This window comes from Electrophorus electricus, chromosome 16 (genome assembly GCF_041902795.1).
Source record: "Electrophorus electricus isolate QZ-2024a chromosome 16, ASM4190279v1, whole genome shotgun sequence".
Taxonomy (NCBI): Eukaryota; Metazoa; Chordata; class Actinopteri; order Gymnotiformes; family Gymnotidae; genus Electrophorus; species Electrophorus electricus.
Genome location: NC_137512.1, coordinates 6,046,743 through 6,059,804, shown reverse-complemented (window position 1 = coordinate 6,059,804; position 13,062 = coordinate 6,046,743). Strand labels below are relative to the sequence as shown.

The following is a 13,062-nucleotide window of genomic DNA, read 5'->3' as shown; positions in this document are numbered from 1 at the left end:
GAGAAATGCCCACTCTGTTCCTGCTGGAAAAGCATGGCGCCCTCTATTGGTTGAAGAGCAGAGAGCTCGCCTTTTTTTTTTTTTTTTTTTTTTACCGTGCGTCTCCTTGAAGATAATCTTTCCCACAGTGAAGCTAGGGCAATCTGAAAGTCACCCTGTACAAAGGTCTGCCAGTGAATATTTCTTTACCACCGTGTGCAAACACACAGGTTTGGCCTGAACAAGGCTTCAGAAAAATCTAATTAGCTTTGTTTGAAGAGAGCTTAGTCTGATCTGAGCACATTGGCTAGAGCAGTCCCAGAACTGTTTGCGGAACATTTAAGGAAACATCCTGTTGCACTCACATGCACACAAATTTTGTGTCTCTGCTTACTTTACATCCATTATAAAACACTACCTATCTGATATCAGCCTCCAGCCCACGTCGCACCTGGAACCCACGTCTGATAGCATTTGCTTTTTAAAATAATATTTTATTAGTGTGCAATAAGCATGCAAATACCAATCTAAAACAATTATGCTAAGTTTACTTTATTTCATATCTTGCAAGGCACGTCAGGAAATACACAGATACCAGGTATTTGTAGGTCCCTTAGTTCACTCTGTAACAACAGTTGGCATTATTTTTTTTCCTGTCATCTTCTCATTTTGAATACATGCAGAGTGTGTTTTATGGAGCACTGTGCGGTAGAACGTATGTGTGGTATAAGTTCAGGAATGCTTCCATAGGCTTTGGTGCTTATCGTTGATCAGAACCCTTGACCAGACAAAGTGCATCTTGTCCCACCCATGTAAGTTATGTAAATGATATAAATTTACAATTGATGTTATGTACATGCCAAGGACCTTTGATTTGTCAGTGGTAAGACTCCTCTGTACAGTCATTTGCATTTTGCTCCACAGTTTTCCTGGCTGAACTGCAGGCCACGAGGCAGCCACACTTTCAGAGGGTTAGGTCTTCATCGTGTTATGAAGCTTTAAGGTGGCATAAATCACTTCATTGATACGGCCTATTAGGTTTATTGCTTTCACTACGTTTAATGAATAACTCATCTGTAAGAGGGAGTGGGAGTGGTTTGTATCTGTGGTAAATAAAGGTGCAGCACAAAGACTTCTGAAAAGACTTTCAATTATTTAGCACATTTCTTAACTTCTAAGCAAGTAGATTTCCAGATTGCTTTGAATGATTTATTATTTAAGTTCTTCTGTTGATATTGTTCACATTACATCTTCATGGTTATACACAGAGATGTTGTAAGTATTATTATGATATTAAGAAATACTGCTACAGTTTTTGAAAATGTCTTTGAGTTTAAAAAATGTTCTTGAGAATATAATTTTTAAATTATAATTATGAAAAAATATACTGTCTCTTTCTCTTTAAAGGCTATAACAATGGTAAAAATCAGAAAATGTCAGGCAGTGGTGTGTTACATATGGATTTTTGGAAGTTGCATCATGTGTTCAGGTAAGGTCACCCAAATGAGAGGCAATTTGTACACGGAGGACATAGCAGTCTACAATTAGAATGTTTTCTCATTGCTATTGATATAGTACAAGTTTTTAAAAAAATACTTTACATAAAATGATTTAATTAATAAATAAAAATTTTGATAACTGTTTTTAATGCTCAAAGACCCTATAGTTTGCCTACAGTGTACATATTATTGCCACACAATAGGAATATAAAGCAATATTATAAATTGCTCATATTTAAAAAAAAATTTCTGATGATTGAAAAACATACAAATATTTGAATTCAGTTCTGTCTTTCAGCCTTGGCCAATCCCAGCCTCTGGGGGAAGAAAGCAGTCTTCTTCGGCCATTCTTGTCACTGGCAGCTGAGCAAAACCTGCACTGTGCCCCCTTTAGAAGAACTGAGTGTGTGCACTGATATCTGGCGACAGATTCACACTCCAGTCTGGACGGCCTTTGTGTATAAGAAGCCCGGAGAGCATCGCGCTGAGCTCGGCCTGGCTGGAGCAGGGGGCAATTTAAAGGCTTGGCTTTTCGGAAGGGAATGGGTCATCGCACACGATCTGCCTCTCCTGAACTGGCACACTGTCTGCCTGACATGGTCGAATCACACCAGATATTTCCACCTGCTTGTCAATGGCACTGTTTGCTTGAGTTCTCCGCTGAACGACTCATTCCCCAGCCATCTGGCTGCAGGGGGCGTGCTCACTCTGGGGGTCTCCCACAGTTTTGTTGGCAACATTATGGTCTTTGAGACTGGGACAAACTTAATTGGGGGATTGACGCTGTTCCGCATGTGGCGACAGGAACTGAGCATGCAGCAGCTCGCTGAGGTGAAGTGTGCAAGTGGAGACATCGTGACCTGGACCACACGGGACTTGGAGTCTTATGGCTGCCCGGCCGTTACCGACAACCAGCTAAAGTGTGGTAAGGCCAGCCCTTAGATATCTAAACACCACTGTTGGTGTTCATCTCTGCACCAGGCCCGTGGACCAACACCACAGCTGTGTGATTTTTCGACATTGACACACTTGTTTCAGCTAATAAAAGGTTTAATAATCGTCTGTGTTCAGTCATGTATGAAGAGATGTGAGAACAACTATGCAGCTGTAGGATAATATAATACTATATTAATACATGTGGCTAGCACACACACACACACACACACACACACACACACACACACACACACACACACACACACACACACACACACACACACACACACACGCCTGTTTGATGACGACACTGCTTGGTGTTCAACTGTAAATTATAAACATTTGCAGTAGGTTCTCACCACACATTAAATGATCTATGCCTCATTTCAGAATGGTCGAAGTATAAAATCAATATGAAGTTGTCTATTGCTCAAAAAAGCAGTAATGGCCTAAGAAGGAATGGGGTCAAGGCAGTCATACTGCAGTGGGTAAGAGAAATGCCATCCATACCTTCATTCACATTGCAGCATATTGTGTTGAATATTAAGGCAAATACCATTCCTTTTCAGCTGGAGAGTATTTTACCTCAGAACGTATCTGTAGACTCCGTGTTTCTGTCAACCCTGAGGTGAATTCAGTTTCGTGTTAACTTGTTTCCTGTATTTATGTAAATTTTTGGGTTATCATGCTGAATTGTGTAATATCTGAAAGGCATCAGTTGACACTGATATTTTGACTTGCATTCTGACATTCTGTTTACTTAAGATAATTGATGTGCTGTAGAGCATTTATTTGTTAATAATAATGTGAATTTCACACTGTCGTGCATGATTTAGTTGAATGCCAATGCAAATACCAGACTGTGATATACTTTCTGCTTTTTTGTGTTACAATCAGTCAGGCATTCCAAAAAGACAACCTTGTTCATGAACATAATTCAGAAATTAAGGTTTGGTATCACTAATGAATTTAATCATATTTATATAAAGCAATGCACTTTTTTTTTTTTGTCAAATTCGACTAATTTTAATGCCACAATTTTCTTCTTTGTAGGAGATCAAACCCTTTTCAGCTAAAGAAGAATGGTACAAAGAATGCGTCTGTTAATACACATCCATAACGCGCCATAATATGACACTGAAGTGCCAAATCACTCAGATGACATTTGATCCTCTTTTCTAACTCCTCCTATTCATGTGCACTACTCTGCTCTTCAACCCTGATGTGTTATAAGGATCAGATGCCTGGTATACTTGACAGTAAGGCCTGCGGCTGCTGTTGATGAGACCCAGGCTGAGCTTTGGACACAGTTAATAGCCACTTATAACCACAGTGTGCACATCATCCTGCAAACAGATCCATCTTCTATAAACATCCTGCCAGTGGGTATGTGATGGTGTGTGTGTGTGTGTGTGTGTGTGTGTGTGTTAGAGAGAGAAAGAGATGGAGAGGAAAAGAAAGTGAGAAAGAGGGGAGTTAGTAGGAAAATGAAAGGGACGTTTTCAGTGTGCTCCGAATTCAGTTTCAGTTGTGGAACTGAAGTCTTAACATTTCTGTCCTGCCATTATCAATGTCTGCGTTTCTTAATTTTGTATGCTGGTTTATCTTCTGCATAACATCTTCTGCATCTTACTTTCTGTTCAACCTCTGTTGCAGCAGTCTTTCCTGAAAGTCATAAGAACTCTACAGTATCAGGCTTGTTTGACCTTTAACTACTCATCCTATTTTTAAAATGCATTTCTATATGTTATCAAATGTTTGTCCTTTGCAAAATGATTTGAAACCTATTTGGCTAAGCTGCTGTTGTGTAACTGTGTTTCAGATTTTGCAGATAGATTTTATAGAGTTTATATGGACTTTACAATAAACGGCTCTGTGGAGGATCTGGGTCAGGCCCTTCGACTCTGGGTGAATGGCCAAACACACACTGATAGGATACACCAAAATCTACTAAAGGTGACCATGTCTTCTCAGTGTAATATTTTCTCATGTCTAGGTTCATCAAACACTGGAGGGACACCAGCTAACAGTTCTAAATTTCAAGCTAACAAGAAATCCTAAGTAAGTGGCTTGTGAAAGCAGCAACATTCTGCACATTGGGCAGCCTTAAGTTTTCTCACAGATCAGATATCACTTAATTCTCACTCCTGCCATTATGAACTAATTACCAAACTGAAGGTTGTAGCTTACTGAATTACTTCTGATCAAGTTACAGTTACTGTTACTCTATCGGTTCACTGGCAAATGCTCGAACGTTCATTCGTCTTTCTGATTGGATTTTACAGCTTTGCCTAGATTCTATGTGTTTGTGGTGAGGAATGCTAAAGAAACAGAAAATGTAAAGTTACAACTGAGCTGTACTGTGGTGTAAAAGCCTGGGTTCAGTCTCAGAGATGTCTACATGTTTTGCTGTTGCAGCTATGACTGCACCTTCCAAATCCAGGCCAAGGCTCCAGTGAACGTCACCGAAACAGCGATGTTCATCTTTCAGCTCTTGACAAAAGGATTTTCTAATGACAGTGTCACAATTCATGTGCCAATGGATCAAATCAACATCTTAGTCCTAGGTATGATTCATAAATCAGAAAATGTAAAACATTTAAAATATTCTAAATATTCTATATTCTAAATATTCCAAAAAGATTCTAAATATAACCCTTTACTTTTTTAACACTGGTTACAGATTTAATTTAAAATTAATTCATATTTTTTAAAATCCATGATGTTGAAATTAAAACACATTTTTAGGAATTTTTGCAAATGTGTAAAAAAATCTCCATTAGATAAGTATTCAGCCCTTTGACCTGATGAACTTTTAAAGTGACTGCATTTGTATCTTGTCCATTCATCATGCTTTGAGGTGTCTTTAGAACTTGATTGCAGTGTTTAGATTACAGTGATGGAACTTTCAGTGGAAAATTCAGTTTTGAATATATAAAAACCTGCCTTTATAATGTCAGAATTAAAACCAAGCATGAAGTCCATGTGGAATTCTCCACAGACCTATGAAATAAAACCAATACATACATTTGGTGAGAGGTATAAATAGCTACTAAGATAGTCAAAGTTCTTACATGCACAGAATTGGATCCACCAGGAGTCTTCTTAGCGCCAAGGGCGCTGTATGTCTTCCAGGTGGACAAACTGGTCAAGTAGAGCTTTGCTCCCAGTGGCAACCAAGAGCCCACTTCAAGAGAGCTTCAAAAAGTCAAAGTCAAATGTATTTGTATGGCGCTTTTTACAACAGATGTTGGCACAAAGCAGCTTTACACATGTTAGAGTCCAAGCCCCCAGTGAGCAAGTCAAGGGCGACTGTGGCAAGGAAAAACTCCCTAGAGCACGAGAAGCCAAGACTCATACGGGGGACCATCCTCCTCTGGCTGACAACAATAGTAACGGCTGGTACAATAGCAAAAATCCTGTACAGAGATGAACTAAAAACAGAAAGACGACCAGCTCAAGAGCGCTCCGTTATTCATATCTTTAAGGTAGAGCAGCCAGATGGAAGACGCTCTTGAGTAAAAGGTGTATGTGAGCCTATCTGGGGCAAACCATGCACCACCCATCACCTGGTTAATACCATTCCTCTGGAGAAGCATGGTTGCATCTCAGCAACCGGGAGACCTTTTGGGATTTAGGGAACAAAGAACAGAGGCAAAACCTGGACTGAGACTCTACTGAGTGTCTGTGAAGAGACCTGATCACAGACTGATAAGACAAAGAGGAACGGCCAAAATCAGACGTGCAAAGCTGGTAACATCTAAGAAGACTCAAACACAGCACCAAACACATTTCAAGAATGCCCAGAAAACCAGATGCTAATGAAATCCTTTTTTTTTTTTACCAAAACTTTATCAATTTTACTAAAAATGAACCTTAGCCTCACATTTCCTGTGCAGATTAAGGGCAAGAATCAAATAGAATCACTTATAAATTAAATCTATAGCAAAGCAACAGTACTGGGAAAGGAAAGGCATCTGAGTTTTTTTCTATTGTAACTGTACTCTATGTGCAGGAAGTAAACTGATGGATTATAGTCGACTGCCTGTGCATCCATACTTTAACCAGAGTGACTGTTTGTTCAGAGCCCGGCTTCTGTCCAGAGGATACCACTCAAACGCTTTATGGCCTCTACAGTTGGCCCCCCATACAGGCCCAGGAAACGTATGATATGGTGTGTGAAAAGGGCCAAGAGACAGCCACGAGACTTTGGTAAGACACTTGTACTGTAACTCTGCATGCACCTGTCTGTGCAGAATGCAGGGATTTTCTGTATTAGTAAAAAGGTTGATATATGTAGCTATTGTACTGATTGTCAGTTTATAATTAGGTCACACACACACACACACACACACACACACACACACACACACACACACACACACACACACATACATATATATATATATATATATATATATATATATATATATATATATATATATATATATATATATTTATTTATTTATTTTTTTTTAAATATCAGTTAAAAAAGATCAGTTATTTGGTGTTTTGCTACTTTTTATCATAAATGCTAGTTTGCAGAGCTATGACTTATGCCTTAGTGTCTCCAGAGAGACATTTTTTTCATATGTTTGCGTCACACTGCACACAGTCTACATGTACTTTCTACTAGCTAGACTGGTTTTTTTCCCCAACCTGATTATGACATGCAATATCCCTCAACTGAACAATTAACTTAGAAGATAATGCCTGACATTGATTGCTCAAATATTAATGCTTGGACAGACGAGGGTAATGATGCCAGTTTAATAAGAGTTGTGAGATAAAAGCATTTAATTGTATGAAGCTCCAGATCTTGTTTGTACAGTGCGCTACAGTTGTGGCTGACATTAATAACAGCTTTGGGCGGGTTCTCACTCAGGCTGATATGGCCACTGAGAAGCAAATCTGGACACAGTGGCTGCCTACCATGGAGTTTTATATGAAAAGCACATGTGTGAATTAATAATTTAATTAAATATCTGGGGAAACATCACCATTATGTTTTTTTTTAATATGAATTTTGATCAAATGTTTCTTGCCATAGTAAACTGGATGATCACACTGATACAGCAATTTGGGATCCTCCAGACGTATTCAAGTGTGAGAAGATCATGACCGATATTGAAGATTTGGAAAATGTCATAGTTACAACAAGTAAGTGCTTTTTATGTGCCGTTTATCAATCAAATGATTGCGTTTGCCTTACGTCTATGGTACATTTTGAGTCAAAGATTTACTCATTCTATCAATGGACAATGTAACTCTCATTCTACAAAAGTATTATGCAAATAGACTTTTTCAAATTGCCACTAGTTAACATTATTAGAATTGTGCTTCACAGTATAACAACAAGGTGAATTATGCGTATAAACTATTCAAACAAGCACAAAGCCAGCTGAAGAGGGAGTATTCTGACATGATAATGGAAATGGGATTGATATTTTGATCTGTAGATACTTGCCATTGCTGCATTATTTCTGCACTTGCTCTCCCCAGATAATTCAGCTGACATTGTGGATATGATTGAGAACTTGCTCAGTAACCAGACAGACCTGAGTTCATCCCAGCTCAACACCATCCTGCAGAAGCTGTCCGAGGTCACTGACGTTGGCGCCATGACAACCCAGCTGGCTGACAGCATCATTAACGTGATCTCTTGTCTCTTTGATTCCTCACCATTACTTGGCCGAGCCACCAACAAGTGAGCAGAGCAGGAACTGTTGTCGTTCTGTATAATCTCACTTAACAATGTGTGTAGAGTCGAATTGAAACACAGAACTTATAAATCCTCATGAAACCTAACTGAACCTCCCTGTGTATGAAGGTGACACCCCAACAACATGACTAGTAGATGGTAAGTGGCACCAGTATGGTCCGTTTGTTTAGCCCTCCTTCCTCTCTGCGCTCTTCCTCTGTGTGATTCAGGGTTCTCTCTATTACTGACCGAGTGGGAAAAAGGATGGAATTCTCAGGACGCTGTCACAATGCCACGGCCCCTGCTCTGGCGATGCAGGTCATCGACGTGGATGCAGCCCCGTTCCGAGGCCTCACATTTGGTGTGTCTTCCTTTCAGATGGGCCTCCCTCCTGAGGTGAGACCTCTGGTCATCATCCAACCTCTACGGTCAACGAGCAACATTACTGACACTGGCATCATGACTGAGAGTGTGTTCAGACACAGATCTGGAATATCGATAACCCCAGACAGAGGTTTTTCCACATTGCTCCCACACCCATAACCATAATCTCATCTGCAGATATTCCTCAGTCAGAAATTTACTGAGCAGTCTTCTATTAACACTGTGGCATCTATATCCGTCCCCGTTGCACTGGAGAGCTTCTTCCCCCAAAGTAACAAAAACAGAAGTCGGATTCAATTTCATTTCTATGGCACAGAAAATCTTTTCCAGGTAACCACCACCATGACAACCTATTTGATGCAATGTTAAGTTCCTCATTCCTCGTGGCCCAGAAGAAACATTTAGTTGTACCACAGTTTACTATATTGTGTTCTTTTTAAAGACTGGATTCAACCTTTTGATTCAGCCTTGACTTTTTTATTTGCAGGACCCTTACAGTAGCTTGACGCTAAATTCCTACGTGGTGTCTGCCAGCGTAAGCAATGCTAGTGTGAACAACCTGACGGATCCAGTTGTTGTCACTCTCCACCATCTTCAGCCCAAAGAGGTGAGTAGCAACATGGAACGTCTCCTTTTTGGCATTAAATAATAATGCAACCATCGAATACCAATGAGTAAAGATTTTTATAGGAAATGTTGCCACTAGGTGGAGGTAATTGTTTCATATTTGCAAACCGCAAATATGTTTCATCGAAGTGGTATTGCATGAGCTGCACGTACCTCAGTGCACTTTCTTTTTAACTGCCTCTAGGGTTATTAAGTGGTTTCTGTCAATCTAGTGCTTGCGTGCAAGGCTTAGATGAAATTAAAAGTTATTACTAACATACATTCCCCCTCCTACAGGACCAGGACACAGTCCAATGTGTCTATTGGGACCTGCAGAAGAACGGTAAGCCTGATTTTACAATGTCCTAAACAAGGTGGATCACTGCAGTTTATTTCTTGATTTGTGTTTATATGTGTGGGTGTGTGTTTGTTTGTGTGACAGGTGAGAGCGGTGGATGGGACAGCAGCGGATGTCAGATTGGACAGTCCAACATGAGCCATACCTCCTGCCTTTGTTGGCACCTCACACACTTTGGAGTACTTCTAGTAAGCACGAACACTCAGCTAAACACTGAAGGCAGTGGTAGCTCAGTGGTTAAGGTACTTGAGTTGTAATTAGAAAGCTGCCAGTTCAAGCCCCGCTACTGCCAAGCAGCCACTCTTGTAAAGCCTCAGTTGCTCAAGTTGTACTTAATCATAACTGTAAGTTGCTCAGGATAAACATGTCCTGGAAATCCTAAATTACCACCAAATCCTGTCTTTTAGGATGTCTCCAAAACCGGTATAAATGAGAGAGACGACATGATTCTGACTGTCATCTCATATCTGGGATGCGGTGTGTCCTCCACGTTTTTAGGCATCACTTTGCTGACTTACATGTTCTTCGGGTGAGTTCAACCTGACGAACCGTCACTGTGCACCGGAACACAAATTATAAACGACAAATTACACACAACACCTGAATTCCGCGCCTCCTCTCCCATCCCGGCTCTGGGAACCACAGGAAGCTGTGCTGCGATTACCCGTCTAAGATCCTCGTCAATCTGTCAGTGGCCTTGCTGGGTTTGAACATGCTGTTCCTGGTCAACTCTTGGCTGGCCTCCTTGGACGTCTACGGCCTCTGCGTCGCCGTGGCTGCTGTTCTCCACTACTTCTTCTTGGCCAGCTTCACCTGGATGGCGCTGGAGGCCATCAACATGTACCTGGCCTTTGTCAAAGTCTTTAATGTCTACGTGTCCTCCTACATCCATAAATTCTGCGCCCTCGGATGGGGTGAGACATGCCGAAGACATCTGAGGTCTTATATCGATGTAACTGAATGAGAGGGGGGGGCAAACTGTGGTGCAGAGTTCAGTCATTTGTTCTCTTTGAGATGCGACAATGTTTCAGCTGCTCTTAATCAGCCCGAGGCCGTGTGCTCAGTTTGTTGTTTTCCCTGATCTAAATTCCCTCTAACATCATTGCACTGGGTAATTAGTAAGACTAAACCAGGAATGTAATGTTGAGGACACAAAGGCAGATGTAAGGAACCTGGCATGAGACCTGAGAAACATAACCAGGCTGCTTATGGTAGTTAAAAATGATTCTGATACAATGACTGCTGTATGCTGTTAACGTGTGAAATGGTTTTTCCAGGTTTGCCTCTGTTGATCGTCAGCATAGTCCTTGTCACAGATAAAGACTCCTACGGCAGCACCAGCTCTCTGGTCACAGCGCCAGCAGAAGAATCCTCGTCTTTGTAAGTTGTCACCCCAGGCAGTTTGCACGGCTTTTATGACAGATCCTGGCCACGCCTCCACGGCAGCGCCAAGCTGGCCGGCCCACCCACGCCACTAACCTCCCCGGGGCTTTGCAGTTGCTGGGTGCGCGGCAACGTGGCCTTCTATGTGAGCGTGGTGGCGTTCGTGGCGCTGGTCCTGGTCGGGAACACGGCCGTGCTGGGCATGGTGTTGGTACAGATCCGTCAGATGCAGGGCAACAAGGCGGAAGGCGGGCGTGCCAGGGTGCTGTGGGACCTGCGCGTGGTGGCCAGCCTCACCTTTCTGCTGGGACTCACCTGGATGCTGGCCTTCTTCGCCTGGGGCCCAGTGCAGGTGCCACTCCTCTACCTTTTCTCCGTCTTCAACAGCCTTCAGGGTAAGCGAGCCGAGGTGCAGCTTCACCAGGGATGAAGGTAATGAGGTGTGACCAAAAGCATGGTTGATGCTGCACTAGGGACACGTCTGACTGCTGGGTAATTTTGGGACACGCTGGGACACGCTGATACACGCTGGGACACGCTGATACACGCTGGGACACGCTGATACACGCTGGGACACGCTGATACACGCTGGGACACGCTGGGACACGCTGATACACGCTGGGACACGCTGGGACACGCTGGGACACGCTGGGACACGCTGATACACGCTGGGACACGCTGATACACGCTGGGACACGCTGATACACGCTGGGACACGCTGATACACGCTGGGACACGCTGATACACGCTGGGACACGCTGATACACGCTGGGACACGCTGATACACGCTGGGACACGCTGGGACACGCTGATACACGCTGATACACGCTGGGACACGCTGATACACGCTGGGACACGCTGATACATGCTGGGACATGCTGTCCCAGTGAGAGTGCCTTTAATACAGTGTGTTCTTACTTTGTATTAATACTTGTACATCCACCCTTTGCAGGATCAGTACATTCCTTTTATCTTGTGCCTCTAGATAAGGTTGTGGGCTTATCCTGTTATCGATACTTTTAAGAACATTGCGTTCTGGGTCCATTGCAAATACAATAACTCTGAAGAATTCTCTAAAATAAAGGTACATTTTCACATGATGTGGTTTGTGTGCGGAATGTGTTGAATTGCTGAGTTACTCTGCTTTATTCCCCAGGGTTTTTCATATTCCTCTTCCACTGTTTTATGAAAGAAAATGTACGTAAACAGTGGAGAACTCATCTCTGTTGTGGACAGCTCAGACTCTCTGATTACTCAGGTTGTATTTTAAGTTCAAATGTGTACTGATATATATATATATATATATATATATATATATATATATATATATATATATATATATATATATATATATATATATATATATATGCATGCATTCCTATATTCATAACTGAAAATGCATGCATTCCTATATTCATAACTGAAAACATAGTAATAGTGAATAATAAGAATCACTATATGATCTTTACCTCAGCTCAGAGTGGGACACTATCCCAGGGTGGCAGAAGTAAGAGTGAAAAGGTGCAAAACGTAACATCAGAAAGCACAAGTGAGCGTAAGATCTCAGATTCCTCGGGGACCAGCTGGAAAGACGAAGGCTGGAAGAAGCGTCCCGGGAGTCCCCTGTGACTGGGCTTCTGGATGCTGCCATATTGCTGGAGGCAATAATGCCAGCAGTGCCCTGTATAAGAGATCTTCAGCTTCACGTGCACCTCTGTCTGTGTAACGTCAGAATGGTCAGCTCAAAAGCTTGATTCCATGCTTTGTCTTTAGCTGTTAAATGCAATCTGTTGATAATAACTTATGGCGTTCTTATGGAGAGCACTGTACATAATGCACATTTGTGCATTAACATTTTGAGATGTTGAGACGTGTCTTCCTGAAGACTGACTCAGTTTCTGAAGAGGACCGAAAAAGGACTGAATTACTGGAAATGTTTTCAGTATGTCAGACAAGAGTAACTATTCTTGTTTGTTTGTAACTTTGTAACTTGCTATGAACATAACACTGGAAAATATGTTGAATATATATATATATATATATATATATATATATATATATATATATATATATATATATATATATATATATGGATAGAGAGATAGAGAGAGAGAGAGAGAGAGAGAGAGAGAGAGAGAGAGAAAGTGGTCTTTTATGCCTTTTGTGCAGACAAAAAACAGAAACAAAGCAAAACTGCGAAAAGGTTTAAGCAAACA

At 41.6% G+C, this 13,062-nt stretch overlaps 1 protein-coding gene across 1 annotated transcript; it reads left to right on the top strand.

Moving 5' to 3' along the window:
• Positions 1-940: 940 nt before the first annotated feature.
• adgrg4a (adhesion G protein-coupled receptor G4a) lies at positions 941-12,856 on the top strand. The gene is made up of 25 exons (XM_081699345.1): positions 941-982; positions 1,387-1,468; positions 1,777-2,403; positions 2,805-2,902; positions 2,984-3,042; positions 3,312-3,363; positions 3,468-3,499; positions 3,649-3,800; positions 4,189-4,322; positions 4,411-4,475; positions 4,833-4,981; positions 6,500-6,626; positions 7,465-7,574; positions 7,917-8,121; positions 8,346-8,511; positions 8,677-8,829; positions 8,987-9,106; positions 9,403-9,448; positions 9,548-9,651; positions 9,871-9,992; positions 10,109-10,377; positions 10,741-10,843; positions 10,961-11,241; positions 12,003-12,104; positions 12,321-12,856. The coding sequence occupies exons 2-25, from the start codon at positions 1,396-1,398 to the stop codon at positions 12,473-12,475; spliced, it is 3,504 nt and encodes a 1,167-aa protein (XP_081555471.1). The 5' UTR covers positions 941-982; positions 1,387-1,395; the 3' UTR covers positions 12,476-12,856.
• The last annotated feature ends 206 nt before the right edge of the window (positions 12,857-13,062 follow it).

Excerpts from the sequence above, each read along its gene's own strand:
- adgrg4a (XM_081699345.1), top strand. The coding sequence starts at position 1,396 with ATGGTAAAAATCAGAAAATGTCAGGCAGTGGTGTGTTACATATGGATT. Across the intron at positions 3,364-3,467 it reads AACATAATTCAGAAATTAAG|GAGATCAAACCCTTTTCAGC; the intron begins GTTTGGTATCAC and ends TCTTCTTTGTAG. Across the intron at positions 4,982-6,499 it reads AATCAACATCTTAGTCCTAG|AGCCCGGCTTCTGTCCAGAG; the intron begins GTATGATTCATA and ends CTGTTTGTTCAG.